Source organism: Gallinula chloropus (genome assembly GCF_964237585.1).
Source record: "Gallinula chloropus genome assembly, chromosome: 2".
In the NCBI taxonomy this organism is placed as follows: Eukaryota; Metazoa; Chordata; class Aves; order Gruiformes; family Rallidae; genus Gallinula; species Gallinula chloropus.
Window position 1 is genome coordinate 95,904,512 of NC_140086.1, and position 21,592 is coordinate 95,926,103.

At 44.3% G+C, this 21,592-nt stretch overlaps 1 protein-coding gene across 1 annotated transcript in view; it reads right to left on the reverse strand.

Annotated features, from left to right (window-relative positions):
* JARID2 (jumonji and AT-rich interaction domain containing 2) overlaps positions 1-21,592 on the reverse strand; it is a 225,841-nt gene that overhangs the window by 62,981 nt on the left and 141,268 nt on the right. Inside the window, exon 4 of the mRNA XM_084279710.1 lies at positions 3,979-4,148. Within this exon, the coding sequence (XP_084135836.1) occupies positions 3,979-4,148 (170 nt within the window). The remainder of the gene's footprint in view (positions 1-3,978; positions 4,149-21,592) is intronic.

The following is a 21,592-nucleotide window of genomic DNA, read 5'->3' on the forward strand; positions in this document are numbered from 1 at the left end:
TAGTAAAAGCGAAAGCTGTTGTACAACCACGTGGAGATGACACGCTCGTAGCTACACTGCTGAAAGATACTAATTACGCCTCTGGCAAAGGGCATATTGGCTTCTTCAAAGAAGCTATTTAAAGATAAGAATGCTGCAGACAAACACTTCAGAGATATCTGTGCTATTCCCTTCCTTCTTGTGTTGGAAATTCTAGGTCAAATTTTGGAGGGGGGGAGGAAAAAGAAGAGGAAAAAAAAAAAAAAGGTTTTTAAAATAATAGAAAGCAGGGAGCCTTGCCAAGTCTGGTCAGTAAGATGTATTCCAGGGTGCTCAGATATTCATCAGCTGTTACAGCTTTTTCATTCTGCTCTGCTTACCTTTTAAGAAGTAATTAGTACATTGTATTATCAAATCGAGGGTTCAAAAAACAAACTAATTAAAAATACATCTAAAGCCCCTGACATTCTGGATAATGAAACCAAGCAGGTCGTCTTGGTTAAATTACCTCCATTTGAAATTAGAAGATGCTTTTAAAAAAACCTGAATATAAGTGATTTGAATTATTAGATTTTCTGACACATGTCCTAAGTAAATGGGACTTCTTTTCTTAAGTATAGCACCTTAGACATGTCAAGGACCTTTCTTCCCTATTGCCACATCATACTACTGCTCCACCGCTCAGTCAATTCAGCTGTTGTTGCCACTTAAAATAAGCCCCCCAGAGTACTGAAGAGCAAACTTGTGGTGGTGATGGGATTTTTAAATTTCTCTGTTTAAAAATAAAAGAATGAATTTACACACTGACATGGCACGACAAATGCACACTGCGCTTCTGTCACTGCTGCGGGGTGTGGTGGGACAAAGACAGAGGCACGACCATGGAGCCGTTTTGCCCACCAGTCCTGCAGAAGACTTCCCTGCTGAAGAAACGCTTTCATCAGGAATGCAGGGACTATATTATCAAATTATTTTGAAAGAGTAGGACCTAAAAGAGCCTGACCTTTGAAAAAAAAGATTTACGCAAACATGGGGATTTACTGTCCTGGATCTTCTCACTACTACCCCTTACTACTAAACAATTTTCAAAAAGCTGAACTTCCACCCTGCTGTGATTGTGCTCTTATTTCCATGCAACTGTAAGCCTCATTTCCTTGTGAAAGTGCAAACAGCCAGGGCTGAACAGACAAATCTGGACAGAAGTCAGAACAACCACACGTCCCACCATGCAAGTCATTTTGAACCATCCAAGTCATTTTGAATCCCTCAACACTTCAGTAAATAACAGCACAGAGGTTCAAAATGAAACTTAAACCTTTCAAAAAAAACCCCAAAAACCCTCACAGCCTTCCCTGTGCAGGGCATAAGTAAGCTGCCAGCTCTTCCCTTTCCAAGCCCACTGGGTACCTCCAGAAGAGCAGAACCAAACTAAGCCTGACAGTGCCCTGGAAGGTGACTTGTAGAACCTTTCTGGAACTGGACACTGCAATGGGCTAGTACACAAACACCCTGCAAGCATATTAAGAACCTGCTTACAACTCCTTCTTTTGCACTGTGCACATCAAAAAAGAGAATCACCAGAGCTAAACCTCCTGAAGGACAAAATGGCACAATCTCAGGCAGCCAGAACCTCCTGAGGGATATATCAGGTCAGACACTGAAGCCAGAACAGTGCTAATACCAATCTCAACAACCCCACTTCTTGTCCCTCCAAGCCACACCCACTCTCCTCCTCCAGAAATGCATCCAGGTAACTGATGTCCAAGATGTCATATATGTGTCTGTGCGTGTGGGTGCCTTGTCACCCCCTCCCATTTTTACTGGCTCTTTCCAGGTTTTATACAGGGGTAATGGAACAGTAAGCTTGTGAAGGTGATGGAACAGAGAGCTGACAGTTTCCCCTTTCTGCTTTTCTTCAGCCTGCTTAAGCAGACCAAGGACATGCCATGTGTGGCACTCGGACCAGATTTTCCCTCGTGGTTTTCAATATGATTGTAATTGGGATCTTGCTGTCTGAGCGCATGTGTTGTCTGCAGTACGTGAGTACTCCTGCATGCTGAAGAAATTAGGAATGAACTGCAAGTTCTTAATTGACAGTACCAAACATCAATTATTCTAAAGATGAATAACCAAGAAGAAAATTACAGGTGCAAGAGCTAAACAGCCACTGATTAAAATAAAATAAAATGGGGGAAAAAGAATCCACGCACAAAAAACCCCAGCAAACCTGAATGAAGCAGTGGGATAGGACAAAAGTACCCTGTTTCCCATTTGCATTGTCACAGCAGAATGCAAAGAGACAGTAGGGAATAAAAATGGAGGTAAGTCACATCCCCACACAGGTTGCCTTTCTTTAAGCACAAGTGCCTTCAAAGCTATAAATAACACATGCTTGGTTAGCAAGCAGTGGAAACAAGTGTGTGAATGCAGCCATGTGTGCTCACACACACACACATACACACACCAACCCCCCCCATCTGAATTTTCCCACCAACAACTGTGGCAGTTGGCCCAGATCACAGCAGTGACATGCTGCCAACAGACTGATCAACCTCACAGCAGACTAAATTAGAAATACATTTCCACAGATTAAATTTCAGAGGACTGTGATGCCACTTTAAACTCCATTAGCTTCCGCTCCTCACAATCCTTTACACAAACACAAAAGCTAACAAAACACCTCCCTCCATCCCCTTCACCCACCCACTTTACCAGAAGTCCCAACAGGATGGAGGCTTCATATTGGACCAGTGTCAAAAAAAGACAAATTAGCAACCACTCTAAAGCTACTGCTAGCCTAAAATCTCACAGAAGGGGGGGGGGGGGGGGGGGGGGGGCGTGGATGCGAATCAAACCATGCTGCATTAAGGTGAGAAAGCCTCAGCAGGAAGCTACAAGTGCTGTTGACCAGTGCTGCTCACAGATGCAGCAGATACCTCAGAACTAGAAAGGGGAACTCAAACACAAGTTTTAAAGGATTCAATCCACTAGGCAAGACTTTTGCAGACAAACTTTAGCTGTAACAAACACAGGCCCTTTCAGCGGGTAACGGGACAAAAACCATCAAGAGACATGCCAGCACATGAAGGATGGAGCAGGAACTAGTTAAAGGGAGAGGGTGGGCTCCCACAAAAAGAGAAAGACACCACAAGAGCTAACATGATCACTGGGAGATGAAACTGAACGATGCTGTCTTCAGTACATGACCTGGGACACAGCGCCATGAAAGTCCCATGAAAAATGACCACTTGGGTAACGTCTCCTTCATTAGCCTAATGTGGACAGTCAGTGGTACCTCAGGCGATGGTCCCCAAGTCTGACATGCAGGCTCACAGACACACATCAGTGATCCCAGACACACACCACAGAGCTCCAGCCAGGCTGAGGCACCTGTTTCCGTGAGGCAATTCGGGTATCTCACTGCACCACTTCACATGCCTCCTCTGCACTTGGGTTGCTGAGTGGAAGAGCTCACCTGGTTTAACTATCACCATGGGAACAATCTGGCTCCCAGGGCAGCTAAGAACAAGGGCGACCCTGCCACCCACTGCCAGATGAAAAGCCTCACTCAGGTTGAACAATAAAGGACAGTGAGTAGGTAGAGAAGAGGAATTTCCAACCCATATTTCTCCTCTGGTAAGAACAAGTACTCAGGGAAGTTAAGCACTTCTTCAGTTTATAGCCAGACAAAACAAAGGAGGATAGGGAGGACTTGAGAGAGCTAGACAAAACCCCATTCAGGATAACAGAGTGCTAAGCATAAAAGAAATTTCCTTTTTCACTATTACCAGCCTCATTTTATGGTCTTTACAACCATGAACCCGAATGCTCCTGCTGCAGATACAGTCAAATTGCTGAGAGTTGAAATGCACACAATATATTCAAGTGCAGCACCAGTACATTTGTCTAGTGGCTACTCAGCGTGCGGTGCTATGGCTCTGTTCTTTGAATCATACTGTGTGCCTCGCTGTTGGCCCCAGGCTACTTCCAAATTCCTACCTCGAAGACAGAGGAACGTGAGAAAATCTTCTGTCTTGGGCTTCCTTTTGGAGAGGTCAGAAATCTGAGTGGCGGGAGGGGGTAACAACGGCTCCACTATCTTTATTGGAGTTGTGCTGGGGCTGTTTGGCTGGGACTGAGCAAACTTCCTTTGTGCTTGCAGCCTTGGCCTGTGGAAACAAGAGCACATCAGAAGCACGTTAGGCAGGACTTGTAGGACAGGCATCTGAACGTCAAAATCCACAATTAAAAAAAGAGAGAGAGAGAGAAAGATAGAGAGAGATATCTGAATCCATCTTACACCAAAGTCATATTCCTACGTGGGTCAATTGTGAAGACAGTGTTCTATTTGCTTTACCCTTTGGTATCCTTCAACAATTATTTGGAAAACCAGAAAGGGAACATCTTGCCTATAAAATCTGTGACTGCTATTTCATATGTTCTGAGTATTTTCTTGCACATCATACAATTACAGTTTACCACTCACTTATTTGGAAATTAAATCTGTGTTTTGCACCACAAAAATGTCTTCTTTTTTTTTAAGTGTTAGTGTTCTTTGCTTCTTGTTTTTAATTAATTTACAAATTAGGTTTATTTTAGTCCCATTAAGGTTTCAATTTATTCCAATCTGCTAGAATCTTATTTACATACTAAAATATATATTAATAGATAAAGTATCTATGTTAGTGCCCAGTGCTACAAAACTAAATCAAAATCTTCAGGAGAAAGATATTTTTGAGAGGGAAAATACCAGATAAAAGCCATTAGATTATTGTTCCCTTGGCTGTAGCCTGTAAGATAGTAAGCAAAGGGGTTCTGGGTGAGGGTAAGTCATATTTGTGACAAATCTGTAAGAATAAGGACACGCACAGAGAGAATTGGTCTCAGCCCTGGCCCTGGCTAACGGACTGATGCTTTCTTGTAAGTTTTAGAGCACGCCTGGGTACGGCTGGAGGAAACGAACGGGTGCAGGTGGTTTTGGCAGTCAGGCTGCAAATTATTTCAAGCCTGTCTGAAGGCTCTGATTAACTGCTAGGTGGCAATGAATATGATTTTCTTTAATACGTCTAGAACGCAAATTGGTATTAGGGAAAACGCTTTGGGGCAGGAGAGATACCCGGAGGGGGTCTCGCTGGGAACCTGGCTCGGCTCAGCATTTAAGAACATGCTAATTTCTCACTTAAGCAACTGGGATTCTAATTATGATCTTTATTACAGCTTCAAAACGGAGAGAAGCTACTGAAAGAACTTAAAACCTCATTGAGAAAGGATGCAATTTTATGTCATTTTCTTCTCTAATAGCAGAGTATTTACATAATGTCAAACTGAAACACATATCAAATAACACTAAGGGAGAAGCCAGGTCTTGTCTCTCCTCAGCAGCCTTGACTGTTATGACTTAAGGAAAGCACAGTTATCATTTGGTGTGGATGAAACACTTAATTGTCAAGCCTCTTCTTTTTCATGGACATTAAACTTAAATAACCGGGTAAGAAGAGGTTAGTTACTGTATTTTATTCTTCTGCAATTTTGTGGCTAAAACAGAAAAGGGGAAAAAAAGAAAATCCCAGCAGTGTTTGTACACATACACACACACACTCCCTAATGACAGCAGAGAACAAAAGTAGCATTCAGCATTTTTCTCCCTCAACTGCGTATAAAACTGCCCATGTCCTCACCACCCACCCCGCCCAGCTCCACAAACAACAAAACCCACCAGCAATTCTTACTGCTTATTTTCCTCTCAATGGCAAATATAATGTGGTGGTTATAACTTTTTTTTAATCATGGTGCTTATAATTTGTGAACTGGAACTAAAAGACTATTGAACACATATATTTCCTCCTATCTATGAGCAATCTTCTTTCTGGAATGACGGTCTTCTCTAGATCTGACTGTATATCCCCAAAATTACTCAGATTGCTTTGCAAAGCCCTGTTCCTTCGAGCTGAGGAAGGGCTCTCATGCAGGATGAATGGGATTTTAATTTCAACCAACTACATTCCTATCACCAAAAAACACACATGTGGCCAGAGAAAAATGCTTTGTGTTGGCTTCTGTTCTGCACAAAAAGAACATTCTCTTGCCAAAAACAGACCATAAAGGTTAGCAAGCAACCCTGCCTGCTGCTCATCTCCACAGTGATTTCCACCACACCCCACACCCCCCCCAAACCATGTGTTTTCCTTAGCTTGGGTGTTAAACACATATACTATCCATTCACTGCATCTCTAAAACTACCTGCTCATATCTCATTTGATCAAAGATAAGCAGCAGAGAGGACTCCACAATGACTACCACCCCAAAAAAAAAAAGGTTAAGCCTGTTTCATAGCTCAAAATTAACTCTTTGCAGCAAGGATCAGCCACAGCTGTTTGCAGTGTTCTTACTATCAGTCCCTAGGTACTGAAAGAGGATTAGAGAATGACTTGTAGGTTCAGCATAGACATAGAATTAGCGAATTCAAAGTACTTCTGTTTCAGTCTGTCTTCGAAAATACACTGGCTGTCCTTCCCCAGTACCCAGTACAAACAATTGCCTGCCATTCTGCTTCCTCGCTTCTGCAGCCTGGCCCATCGGCACCACTGGCTCTCCACCGCCCACCGTGCTCCCCCAGGGGCCCTTTCTTTCCCTGAGGACAGTGACAATGCCAAGCCTTCCCTCTACCCAGCATCAGGCTACAACTGTGAACTTTCGCTGCTTCCTGGGCAGGCTGTGCAGACTTGCTGCTATATGGTCAGACGTGTCCAAAATGCTTCTCACACCTCTACTGATGTTTTCTGTACTTCCTCCTCCTTGGTTCGAACTCATCAGCGCCCCAAAACTAGGCTGCTGCTTATGAAATACCCTTTTTTTTTTTTATTAAACCCCTGAACAGTTACAGGGCATAAACATCACCAACTCGATTTATGAACGCTAGTAAATGAAAGCACCCTCTTGTGACTGCAGCACCCTGTAGGCTTCTGCAGCAGCTACTGCTCTTTGCATGGACAGGTATGTGCTCTATGGGCTTCTACTTCAATGCCCAAGGGCGTATGGAACAGTCTGAAACAAGCTATTCTGTAACTACTTGGGATGAGGCATTAGAAAACAAAAGCCAAGCTTGCAAGCAGCCTTTCCTCCAGGTCTGGGAAAAGATGACCTGTTTAAAAGGTGAGCCAGAAAAGGCAAGGCATATACATTTAAGTTGTTGCCCATATTCTCAAAACTGTTTCCTTGTGAAGGAGTGTATGCATCTTCATAACCTCATATGTCCTCATGAAAGGCTCTAGAAGCATAAACCAAATTATTTTGGGTATGTTTTCACATTATGATTAATCCAATAGAAGTGTGAAGCTGTTGCCAAAAAAAGGAGGCACTTCCCCCACCCCCTTCCTCCCCCCCCAGTTAACATCAGATCAAGCGCAGCAGCCTGTCATACCCACTTCTGAGCAAGGCAGAATGGGTAAGAAAGCGATAAAAGTGCTCAGAAAGAGGTTTTGTGTGATAAACACATAGAACCACCAGCACAGCTTTTCACCTTGCTTCTTAACGCACGCATTTCTGCTGGAATGACCTATTTAGCGTGGATTTGGCAAGAGGGGATGGACCGGCACAAGCGGCAAAATGAGTAACAAAAGTCCTCTCTACATCCTCAAAATAAATTGCCTGTTCTGTCCTCATCAAAAGGGTACACACTTTGTAAGACTTGCAAGTATGCAAACAGAAAAACCTTTGCAAGAAGGCAGAGGATGAGGGAAGAACTCACAACATTACCACATCTGAATACCATGTAAATACCCAACATGCAGTCAGAAATATCAAGACTATTTAAAAACAAACGTTAATTCCCCTTCTCTCAAAAGAATGTTATTTTCCTTCTACTGCTTTTGCGAGGCTTTAAACACCTACCTATGACACATCGAGACAGCGGCAGCCTAAGGAAAATCACCTCCTTTAACACACTTCTCTCTGCTGAACTGACTGGTTAGGTCTGAGACCGCTAATGACACCTGGAGACTAGAACTCCACAGTAAACATATCCCGATTGTACAAACTCAGACTAGGCTGGAAAACATTTCTCTCCAACACAAAATATTCTTTCTGAAGCCTTTCTAGACTGGAATTTATTTTTATTTGAGTATTATAAGCAAAAATGCATTCTTTAGAATCAAAACACCAGAGGTTTGCGTTAGCTAAATATACTTCAGAAAGGTCTTCTAAAATAGAATATCCTAGCACCATTCCTTTAGCTTGTAAAAAAGGACATGTTTAGGTGTTAGAAAACACCTACTACACAAAGGCAGTCTTTTCTTTGCCAAGCAAAGCTCAGGCTAGTAATACCAGTCTGGGGTAAATTTAGTAAATGTTAATACTCTACCTAGCAGTGCATGCTGTGTTAGCTGCAAACAAAGTATTAAATTATTGGTATGCAAGATTTAGTTTTAAATCGGTACAAAGATCTAACTATTTTCAGTTTACTACTCCATGTGAAAACAAAGCGTAAGTACTATAAAACATACACAAAGGCCAACATGTGCGATTGGGTTTTCATATATACATATGAATTCATACTAATCTATTTGTAATAAATTCCAGAGGCTGTTCTCATATTGAAGCATTTTAACTGAGAAGAGATTTACAAAACATTTTCTGATACCCAGCCAATCTGTAGGCTTTCATAAAACTTCCTGCTAGTTGGATACTACAATATTCACTTGCGGTTTGGTCTCACCACTTTTCACTTACTCCTTGAAATGCATTTCTGCCTTCACCATGTCCTGCTTTTCTGTTCCCTGATGTTTGTCCTTCTTTATAACAGCACAACTGGAGTTAGATTTCCAAACTCTATAGGAACCGTAGCTTACATAGTTGCTTGAGTGCCACTGTTTTTGTGATTAAATAGTCTGCAAGCTAAAGTGAAGGAATCTATACCTCTGTCTTTCCAAAATCAGCCTCAGTGTTTTGTTATTTTGCTTTTGTTACTTCTCCTGAGAAACTGCCACATAAGTATTTGTAGATATTTACTTTTATCCCAGTAAAGTTGCTAGTACCTACCAGAGATGAATTGGTGATAGTTTTCATGAAGCACTGAGCAGATACTTAGAAATACAGACTTGCTTACTACTTGATCTAAAGCTAGCTGTTGAGGAACCATCCTCTATCAAAATGTATCTTTAAACAGGGAATCTTTGGGTTTCTTCCTACTGCTCAGTTAGGTTTCACCATTCCTGGATCTCTTTCAGTCTTACCCCTCTCACTCTGGGCAGCAGAAATTCAGTGCACCATATATGGGTTGTTTTTTTCCATTCAGGGGTTTGTCCTCACACAGACACAACTGAGCCAAGTTCTGTGGGACCTCTCCCATACTGCTGTCTCAATCTGACTGTCCCATACAGCTACACACAGTCACAGCCAAGCACTGCAACTCTGCTACCAGCCACTAACACCCATCACAGCGAGGACTCTGGCACAGACAGGCACCCTTCATCACTGATTTTTGCTTTTATGCTGACCACTCTGTTCTGCAAGGTACCAAAGTTGCTTCTTTACTACGACCCCTCACTGGCTTGGCAAAATAGTTATCTCTTGAGTTTTATTTGTCCCTACCCAACCCTAGATCAGGTTTGAAGGGCACCATCTTTTGTTCTCCTTAAAGATGACAGACAACATACATGTTCAGTTTAATTGCACTGTACGTGACACTTGGTCTAGCACACCACGAGCCTGTATGCAAAGACATTTGTTTATGTAGCTTCATTTATTAAGGCAAATGTACCTGACAGTGATAGGCTGAAAATACGTTCTGCAAGGAATTTAGGCTTTAATAGTCAGTCATCTACTGAAGATCTGATTATTATCAAGTGTATAGTTTCCAGCTCGAACAAAATCAACCGTATGACAGGCATTTCTTGGCAAGCCCAAGGTGAGCATGCAAAACTTGGTGCTGGAGGTATCATCCTTCAGAGGACTACTGGGAAATCCTCACCACCATCGCATGCGCCAGCAGGGAGCACAGCGAAGATCTCTTTCACTCCCAAGAATAAGCCCAAGGCATTCTCTCTAAATAGTAACCTTTGACAGGATCACAACAGGGCTCCAAAACCCAGACCAAAAAGTCATCAACACTGCCAAAACTTAAACTTTCCCCCCTCCCCCCCAAAAATATGTGGGTAAGCATTACTTGGATAAGCAAAAATATGGGGGCGTGGGGTGGGAAGGCTGGGCAGACTGCCTCAGAACACAAGATCTTGCAGTCTCTCACTGAAGCACACGCTAGTGCAAACCTTAGCACAAGCCCATCCATTCAGTCCTTGATGGTTCAAGCATAACAGGGCAGTTTTCCATAAATAACACTTCCTGCTCTAAAACTTTAGCCACACTGAATGGATGCACATTCTCCTTTGGGTTTTTGTTTGGTTGTGTTTCTTTGAAATGAGAAAGAGTTGGTTTCTGAGACCCTCCTCTCCTGGAAAGGTGCTTAGGAATGACATTTAATGAATGATAATTGAGCTAACCCATATACTTAATGACTAGTTCAAAGTACAACAGCAACTTAAACTTCTTCACAAAAACCGCTGAAATTATCATCAATTGTGGAATCACTTCTTTTTCTTGACCACGCTCACCGACCACAAGAAGGTATCTGCAGTTCCCAAAGCTGCCCCGCTTCATGCGGTTTAACAGAGAAACTTCCACGCGCTAAGTGAAACTGCTGGCTGTTGAAACAAGGTATGGGACAGCCTTGGGCAAGGTGGGAGGTCTGAAAAGCTGCTGGACACTGTTGATCACCCACCAACCACATGAACTGTTGAGGAACAGGACAAGTCCAGCCACCATGTACAAGGCTCACGTAAACTCTGCCTCACACACATGAGCAGCCACGGTGACACAGGGACACAGACCTTCCCTGCTGGACTGAGAACCATACTAGATACAGAAGAACGTGTCGACAACTAACACTGCATTCAGATTTCAGCTATGGCTGCAGAGGTTTCAGTGGTCTAGATAACCTTGAGAGGGAGAAATCACACTGAGTGCTGAATGCCCTGGGTTTTTGTCCTGAAGCATCCATGGTGGCCAGGGAACACTAACACTACCCTGATGTAGGAGTAGGATTTCTCAGTGTGAACTTGAGTCCCCTCCATAGACCTCAACATACACGAAAGCAAAGAACAAGAAGAAACAACCCAAAAAACCAAGTGTAATTAGTCAAGCTTGCAGCTCTTTTCCAGGAACACGTGGCTTCTCTCATCCTCCTGCTGCAACTGGCTTTGGTTGGACCTGATGCCAGAAGAGTCTACTCTCATTGCACTCAACTTGCACCACTGCAGCGCTGTACACAGGTTTGCAAGCTCTCATCACGCTCAGACCAAAACAGTACCCTGAGTTACCAAGGTGCAACTGCAGCAAAATACCATTATGAAACCACATACATATTCAAGCATATCAATGATGAGATACTTTTACCCCAGCTTTCAGAAGCTGGAGAAAAGTTGATTTAGATTTAAGTACATTTATTACCATCAAATATCCACACACTTCCACCCATCCCACATGCTGATGGCCATGGCAAGCACGGGAAGGTTTATCAGCTGCTGTCCAGGGAGAAGCAGTGGGAATGTGACCAAATGAGGATATGGCAGCTGAATAAAGCTCCCAATAAGTTGTTTTCCTACAGTTATCTGCCTTGCCACACTATAGCAACCGCCCTACAGATTATCCATAAATCCAGGTCCAAAAGCTTATTCCTCTCTAATTGTAGGATCTGGACAATCTATTTCAGCTAGACAATAGCTCTGTTAATCCCACTTTCTCCAGGGTTGACCACCTGAGATTGGACAGGAATTTTTCTCCTCTGTATGGGCATGTGGTGAGCTGTATATGGCAATAGATGGCAGAAGAGATCCTTCTAAATACTGGAGACAGGTGGTGCCACCCTTCCTTTGTCCTGCAAAGGTTCTTAAAAATTCCCATTTTGGAGTAGTTTCATTTCTAGTGTAAGAACACAAGCACAAGTACTTTAACCTTTGACTGTGATGGGTTGTAGTTCAGCTGTGTTGACACTGCAGCCACACTGCAGGCTGCATAAAGCCACCCAGGCTAATCCCTCAAATTCATCAATTCACAAGGAAATTTAAGAACGACACTACAGATGTCCTACGATGTTCCTCCCAAGGTCCTAGTTATTGCTGACACCTTTGTCACCACAGCCAACCTCATTCAATTGGGCAAGCTCAGATATACAAACACAAGCTACAAATATGCATAGTAATGCAAAAGTATCCCCACCACGAAGGGACAAGAGTCAGGAATGTATGGCAGCAGTCCACTGGGGAAAGGGCGAGGGAGGGCTGCATCCTGGATTCATCTCTCTCCTTGCTATGCATGCTGCAGAGATTGCTCACTGGAGACAGCTTGTGATACTAGAACAGGCAGGCAAGTTGACTCTATGGGACTAAGCAATGGTAGGAGTCACCACATTAGTGCAGAGCAGTACTGAGTGCCCTTTGATGAGCACTTATTTCAGCTTCAACAGCTGCTGACTCCTCCTCATGCTGCCTCCTGTGCAGTTTACTTCTGTTCCTGAGCCATGTTCTGGAGCCATTCTCACCTCCATCTGCAACTTGGTTCTCTTCACTGGAGCGCCCACAATCTGCTCAGCTGTTCTTGGGAAGCACAGACACCTACAGAAGCACTCAGCAAATGGAGCTTTGGGTTATTGGTCCCTATATCCAGAAATGGGGGCTTCCCCTCTTTTCTGGTAGTGTGACCTAAGATTTACGTAAAGTGAGAAGTGGCAAACCCACCACCCCATACTGACAAGTTTACAGGAAGCACATCACCAAGGAGTGACTCTAAGGCAGGCTTGCAGTTATATGCCAAGCTGCTGCACAAGAGGAGGGCATCACCACATGCCAGAGAATTAAAATGCAAAGCCACAGCAGCGGGGTGGGGGGGGGCACACACACACACACACACACACACACACACACACACACACACGACACGAAACCCAAACAAGCTTGTTCACATTTGCTTGCTTTTTAATAATCATTACCAGATGTCTGAGCGCGTATTATGTCATGATAAACTCTTCTTCAAGGAGCAGACCACAAAGCCAGAAACCTTAAACCCTGCCCCGTGCACTGGAAGGAGGCACGGGGAACTCTGTCTTCACCTTCCATGCAGGAAGGTGGGTGGGATTTCCAGCTCAGCTCCCTTGCGCTGCCTCCACCTACCGGCAAGGAACCGGCACCGTCGGGATGCCCGGACGCGGTGCGTGTGGAAGAGGGAAGCGATGCTCCTGCTCTTCTGATAGTAAAACCAGCGTCGGGAAAGCCCTGGGGTGCAAAATGGTCTCCCCTTTCACTGCACCCGGTCTGCAACACCATCCTTCTGTCCGTGCTGGATTACACATAACAGACACCCGGTTATCCACCACAGGTATTTTTTTCAGAAGCCTTTTTGGCTCTTCCTACACAATGTTAAAACCTGCCCGTTTTCATAGAACTTGAATGTTTTCCTCCCCGTTTAATTACACGGAAGTCAAAAGCTAGTTTTAACATAACACACCTTGCAACCCCAACAGTCTCATGTTCAGCTTTCTCAGACATGGGAGGTACATCTGCAAAACCCATTTGCTTTAATTCCCTACCACGAGACATGAAACAAAACCAGCGCGGTTCAGATGACCGAGCTTCCCACTTCCTTACTCATGTTGACGCCCTCCGGCAGTTACCGAAACACCAGTTCCTGATAAATTCAGTGATGGCCTTTGTTCCATATTCCTCTTTAAAACATCTGCAGATTCAGACTGAATGGTGAATGATATGCCAAATAACACCAGAGAGATCAGCAGCTCTCTCCCCTAAGTAATTTGACCAGACACTAAAACTCAAGAGAATGTAAGATCAAAGCTGTACGACTGGAAGAAGATTCTCTGTTTTATTTGAGCAGCTTGGTTTTGGTGTTTGGTTTTTTGGTGGGTTTTTTTTTTCTGTTGTTGTTGTTGTTGGTTGGCTTTTTTAAGTTATTTTACAAATAATTGCACTCCTGTTTTCCAATCTCAGAAAAACACGTGTACTTCAAGTCTTGCAACCTTTCACCTTTGCCCTAGAGCAACCTGCACTAGCCATAAAGCCAGAGATGATTACTTCTGGCAGAGGTGTCACAGTAACAACGTAGGGGCTGTTTTAGGCACCATCTGAATGGCTGAACAACTTCCTGTTCAATTAAGTCCTCCATTAATCCTTACCCTTTGAGTGCGCATTCCCACCCGCTGGCAGGAAGTGATCAAGTCACCCCGGTCCTGCTGTGGGCATTTTGACCTTGTGCAGAGGGTGTGGGTCACAATTTAACCACACCTGAAATCTGGGGCTGGCCCTTCAAAGCTCCTCTCCCAGGGATTGAACATCTCTCTTGCAGAACTACCAAGTTCAGCCACGTACTGAGAAAAGAAAGACAGACACAAGACAACCTATATCTGCTGCACAGACTTTCTTCTGATAAGCAGCAAAGTGATCACTTTTGCATAAAACACCCATCAATCACGATCACTCTCTTGCCAAGAAGGGCTCCTAAATATAAACACACAAACAAGCTATCCAGGGGAGAAAAAAAATTATTTTTTTTTTAAATCTGTGTATTCCATGATGTTTAATCTATCCTTATATAATTCTGAAGATAAAAGATGGTACACCTTTTAGTGGAGACGCTATCTCCACTTTTAGGTCTCTTCTCTTTTCCTACATCATTTTAATCTGTTGCATTAAGTTTCTCTTGGACGCAAACCGTGACCCTCTCCAGGCTTCCTCCCCAGGAGTCACACAGCCCATTCTTGCAAGTCAATCAGGCAGATGCAGTCAATTGTCCCAGTAACTCTGTTCATGCCTTCTTTCAAGCCATGCCACATCCTGCTACCAGTCAAACTGGCCTGAAAAGGAAAGGGGCCATTCACCCCCGCACCTCATCTTTGAGGGAGGCTAAATCCCCTGAGAGGGGGCTGGCTGGACTGCCAGAGCACACTGTCTTTCTCTTCCTCCTGAATGCCAGATAAAGTAGTTGGGAACTAATGATATGGATGGAAACTATGGTAACAATTCCTGTGCCACCACAATCTGTAGACTTCCCTGCAGGCTTGCTTTCTTCACCTGCAGCAGGAAGTATTCAATACTCCCTTGTTGCTTGCCGTATGCGTGGTGCCCCCCACCTCCCACCCCCTGCCCTGGGAGGCTCCAAGAAGCAAAGAGATAGGGTGTGTACCAAACTTCCTTTAGTACCAGGTAATCATAGTTAAAAAAAACCCACACACCCATACTGTGTGTACACACCACAGATTTCTCCAGCAAGTGACAAAAATGCAGTCCCTCTGAGAAGACTTTGTTCACAGAGGAGGGAGACATACAAATGCTTCACCTTCCCCATCACCTTTCTTACTTTCTTAGGATAGGGTGGTATGTGAATGGCAGGATCCCCACCATTTGCTGGTACAACCCAGACAATCTAAGAGCTTGCTGACAGGGGAAGGAGAAAGTCACGTTCCTTCTAGTCCCGTTTGTGGACTCGGACCAAGAAGGAATGGGACAGCACTGCCCAGGTGGGAGCAGGGTGAAGGGAGTACAACCATACCTCTCTGGAGCAGCAAACCACTGCATTGTCTCACCTGAATCTTTCCACCCTGAATGAGGGAGCTTGGTTTGGTTTAAACTGATCTCAGTGGGGGCTGCTGCAGAGAAAAGGTATGGTATATGTTCTTCCCTTCACCTCCAGTCACACATTCCTGCTTATGCCAGCACTAGAACTCCTGAGACCACATAATCAGCTGACTGAGGAAGTCAATCTAGCTGAAAATTAACTTACAGGTTGATTTTTTTTCTTTGTCAGGTTGGGTTTCGTAAGCACAGAAGTGCTGGTGTTGGCACAAAAGAGGTGCCAAGAACTCACGGGAGGGAAGAACAGGACTGCCTTTTCCAGTAGCAGCTCAAATTAAGATCACCCTAAGCTGACTGAGAAACACATTAGTTACTGAACTGTAAAACTTTAACAGAAACCGTGCCTGGCAGCAATGCCAGTGTAGTCCCCTTTGCTGTCAACTGCTCTGAACAAGAAGCCTAGTTCCCATGAAGAGTTTGCAGCCAGGAAAATAAATTTGGGTGCGTGGGACCTTTTTGTTTGCTTTTAATTTTGGTTTTGTTTTGCATGCATGGTTTGATTTTGGGTTTTTAAATTTTTTTTACTAGATAACCTTGGGATCTCCCCCGCCTCTGCCCTGTCAGGGTTTTTTTTTGAAGCAATTAAGTCTGGTTTCCTGCATTTCTGTAGCATTGTAAGCAAAGCCCGAGCTTAGAAAGGTTTAAAATAGGAAAGAAAGGATGGCATTCCAGATGCTGTCTACACTGACAGTGATGCTGCATGAAAGTTGAACATTTGCTGATCTAAGACCCCCACAGGTGAAGCATCCTGCTTGGCAGTGGCCAGCCCAGCACACTGGCTCACACTGAGCTCCTCTGGAAGTGTCCCTGAGGAGTGGCTGCCCTGCCCTGTCACTGATCAGCTGTGTCCGACCAGCACCCCATGCCAGCACCCAGCCCAAGGGGCTGTCTGATAGAAAGAGCAAAGGAACGCCCAGAGAGCAGGCAAGTTGTAATTTCCAGGAAGACAGGCTTACAACCACCTCATGGTCACGTTCAGTAGATGTCTCCATTAGTCTAAACACACTCTGATAATTAATTTCATACTTGGAGAGGAAAACATCTTCAGCCATTTTAACCTGCCAGTAACCTGCTCTATGACAGGCAGTGAGATACCTTCCTCTTACCATGTTGTGTTACAAACTCAACCTGGCACTTAAGCACTTCCTGATGTACGTGTGCACACGCGTCAGCCTGCACTACACCTCTTCCACAGTCTCAAATATGAACTACAACACCAAGACTTAAATGTGACAGCCCCAAGTCCACACCTTGCTCCTTGCTGCATCCTGGCATTTCTATTCTGTTTGCAACCTGATCCTCTGTAACAGATTGCATATCTAAGCTTAAACTTCTTCCCAGATCTGCATTTTCCAGTCTTCTTACAAGAGAGGTTCCCGCCCATCGCTATAGCTGTCATCCCTCAAACTCCACAGGAGTCAAAATTGCCTCTGCCACAGCCTGTCAGCAGCAGCCCTGTCAGCTGTGGCTCCAGCTTTCCTCAGCAAGGAAACCCCACCTCACTAAACAGTGTCTTGTAGATCTGCCCAAAAAAGCCCACAACCCTCTGGTGCTTCCCAATGTCTCTTCTCAACAGCACTGGGCCAATGTTTGGTCACTGATTTACCGTGATTGTCCTCAGGCAAATCTCTTTATTTTTCTGTCCCTTTCCCAGGCTGAAATTCGGCCGAAAGGGGGGCAGACGGAAGGATTAAAATCCTGAGGAAAACGGCGTGTAGGTGCACCCCTGCCTGTTTAAATCAGGTGAGGACCTGAGGCTGGTTTGCCACAGGGCCGTGCAGTAGGCCGTGGCAGAGTGCTCCCGCGCCGGAGCGGCAAGAAATTGGCAATTACTTCAGCTGGGACTGCCAGCGAAGGAACGTTTGATGAACTCCCGGCACCAGTTCATTTACCTCTCGGAAGCCGCGCATCTGAACGGCAAGCGGCGAGAACGCCGCCGCGCACAGCCCCGCTGAAGGGGGCGAGAAGTGAAATTGGAAGGAGCACTTGAGCAGTAAGAGAAAGCAGGCAGTAAGGCCCGGAGCAATAAAGGAAGTAAAACATCGCGACGGAGCGCACGGAGCCGTCGGTGTGCTCAGGGAAGTGGAAGTTACCTGAAAACGAGACGGAAACCCCGCAAGGGCCCAGGCGACGGAGGAGGGGACGGCAACGCAGTGGGCTACGCGCCCGACGGGAGAACTGCAGGTATCTGACAACACACACAATCCTTTTCATACCCAGCCAACTGCAGAGCCACAGGTAAACAGATACGTGGAGGATTTCATGAACACACCCCCCCCCCCAAATATTTTCTCTATTTTAAGTTATATTAATTATGGGTTCAGCAGCTAGGGCTCCTGTTCAAAATACCAAACAAATGCAACCACAATGGGCTGTGGCAGCGACTGCCCTCAGCACTGAAGGAAATCTTACTAGCTCGAAGGTGAAAATTAAGTCAACAAAGTCAACAAATAAAATAAATGCATCTTTTATCACACCATTACCAAGGGAAGAAAATGCCAAAAGGCAGAACTAGAGATGCTTCTCCTGAGGCCTTGCTGGCAACACAAGATTGCCCCAATTTAATTAAATAAGTTTTGTTAAATCAGTTCAAATCCACGTGGACTGTTATGGGTTAAGAGTAGGTTAAACCAATGCCTTGTTGACAGATAAATCAAAAAGACAGCCTGTCCACACAGCCTCTTGTGCCAGTTTAACTTCATTAATTTAAAAGCTGCATCTTAAGTTAAATTAACATAAGCCATCTAGAAATCTCAGCAAAGCACCACCACTAAGACCTGAATCATTTTGGACCAGTAAATCCAAAATCACTTCTAAAGCTATCCCAGATTCCAGCCCACCTACTCCACGACCTGCTTTCTGTGATGGTTTTCTACTGTAGATGGAGTCAGATTTAGTCTTAGGAAGTAATTTAAAGCTACAATTCCATCTCTAAACATTAAAATCCTGTACTTCAAGAAAAGGTCCTGACTCCCAACTTCACATTTTGAATCTGTATGGACAATGTGGAGACATCCCTGGTCTCATATGGGCTTCAAAATCTACATATGAGTCTTGCTGAACGTGCTAATCTTTATTTTTGTGCATTCACCAAGACTCACCCCTACCCCCGAGGGACCCCTCATAGCCAGGCTGCTTTAAAAGTTTTCCATCTCTTCCATGCATCACTGTTCTATAAATCTGCATGATCAGAAGCTACACTAGAAATTAACTGGGTCACTAACAATATCCCCCTTCATAACCACTGTGTGACCTTAGCCAGCTTGACATGACTGGTCTGGTGCTCAAAGCTTTAAGCTTAATAAAATTATGCTGTATAGTTAAGTTTTACTTTATTCAGCGTTTTATGCATGTGTATACACATGCACACACATACACACGTGTGTTATTTGCAATAAAAAGCAGAGGACTGGAGACAAAGATCAGAAATAGGAATAGCTGATTTTTAGATTACTCTAATAAGCTTTGCAGAAGGTATTTCATAATTTAATGAGATAATAAACCATCATAATTAACTGCATTTTACATACCTCTTCCCTTCCCTAAGGGAAAAGAAAAGCTTTACAAATAATCAAAAAACAAAACTCAGCACTCCTCCAGACTTAGTAAGGAACCCATCCTACCAAAATCAGTGAGCCAGACACCTTAATACCTGCAAAACATGCCCTAGAGTTTAACCCCTTTTCCAGCCCTAGCCTTTTAAAGACGGTTTTCTGAATCCAAATGAAACTAATGGAGTGCCATCACCCTGTAAGTGCAGGCACAAAGCAAAGCAGCTGTTGCCACTCAGGTCTTCACCCAGCATTAGGAGTGTCAAAGATGACTCAGTTAATGCTGAGCACTTCCTCGAGAAGGATTTAGCAGACAATTATTACAGACAATCATTTCCCTGAGAAATGAGGTTACAAGGCAAAAAGCAGGAGGGAATAAAAAACCGGGGAGAATAATATAGTGAGCTGTGTTTTCTTCCACAAGCCAAGAGTAGTAGAGGAGATGTGCAGTGTCAATGCCCACTGCAGCAGCCATGAGGTTTCCTGGGTTGCAAGGAGAGCAGCCACAAGTCAGAACAGCCCTTACACTACACCCCGGTCTCAGCAGATAGCAGGGAACTTTCTACAAGTATTTCTCCACGTTATTTCCACACTCCTCATTCCATTTTGTGAAGGACAATCACGTACAGGGCACAGCCTTTGGATCTAGCTGACCCAGAACACCAATCTCCCCAATCTAGACACATCTCAATTTCCATTGCAGCTATCAAAAGCTGGGGTTCGTCCTTACTTAAATATGTAATTTGAATGCTACTATAAAACAAAGTGCTATACTCCCCTTCCTCAACTTGTCACGCTTCTAGACAAGAAATACAAACAAAAACTCCAGCACCTTAATTTACAGAATGACGAAAAAAAAAACCCAGGGAGAAAAATACGGGACTACAAATACTGTGCACGTAGCAGCATAAATAGGAAAACTGAATTAATCAGCTTTGCAACACAGTAGGGTAACAGCAGCTACAGGAAAAATGTGGCTACAGGAAACCCAAGTTTCCCAGCCTTTAGAGCAACCCACTGCAGAAGCAGCGATACCAAAGCAAATCTGCTCGTGAAGCAGAGGACGTTCATGGCCTGGGGAAGCGAAAGTCGCTTCTGTGTCAGGCGGTGGGACGCGGGAGAGAGCGGGGGGCTCTTTAGGAGGCGCAGTGAAGCTCTACAGAATGTGAAATGCTATTCCAGAGCAGCACAGGCAGACTGCAAGCCTTATCAAAGTGGGCTTTAGATAGATAAAGTAATCAGCTATCCAAAAGAAACAACTATGACTTCTAATACCATCTCTGAGAAAAGAACACCTATTCCCTTATTTCCTACAAGGAAGATAAATCTGTAAGAAAACATAACACACTTTAAGGAAAGGGGATGGAAAAAAAAACCCACCAGAACACAAAACCCTTTAAAAATGCCAACTTCCACAATGGGAACTCCAGCAATTCCGCCTATCACATGGCACAGGAGGGCTCTAGGATGCCACTAGTCAGGGGCTGGTTGCTGCAGATGTCAGCAAGCAGTTTGTTTTCATTAATAACACAAGATGCCTGTATAGCATCACCAGTTTTGCTACGTTCATTGTTTACCAGAAAACAAACTGCCTTATCTTTTATTAGCTGGCATTTCTCAAGGATCCTTGCGTTTATTTTTCTCTCCCCAGTACAAATGAGCACATTTACAAATAAACACAATATAGGCTACGGAGAAAATGAAGCTCACACTGTGGGACGTTCATTGTGAGAGGCTGGAAAATTTGAAGTGACGATAAGATGCATTAAGTTCCGTTTCACGTATCATTAAGTGATGCCAAATTCTAACCTTAAACCACCCAGCTGGCTAACGCAGCCCTCCCAACAGAGGGGCGATCCCCCGGCCCACGCGGGGCAGCGCCGCGCTGCATTAGATAATAACATTTTCCAGAGGAATGAGCAGAGCGCTTCCTGGGATGCGCAGAGAGAGTACAAGCTGTCATTGTGCTCACAGCAGCATCTTCTACAGGGACTGTGCAGCAGAACCAAGTAACTCGTGGGTGTATTAAGGAAGAGTAAATGACATTCAAGTAACATCCGCGGTTTGAAATGCAGGTTGCTCCTAGCATCGCTGCATCACCTAATTAAAGTCCACATGAACTTGAAGTGACACCCATCCAGGGGGTAAATGACGTAAAAGTACGCACCTCAGCTATTACCTCTGCCTATCTATTGAGCTGGTAGAGTGCAGCTCTGCACTGTGACACCCCCTTTCTACACCAGCTAAACTGATTTATATGTACTGGCACACATATAGAGGGAGGGGGCAAAAGGGGGGTGGGGAGAAGAGAAGAAACACAAAAAGCCATCTCATCTCATCCCACTGAAGAACTCCCAAGGGCTTGTCAGC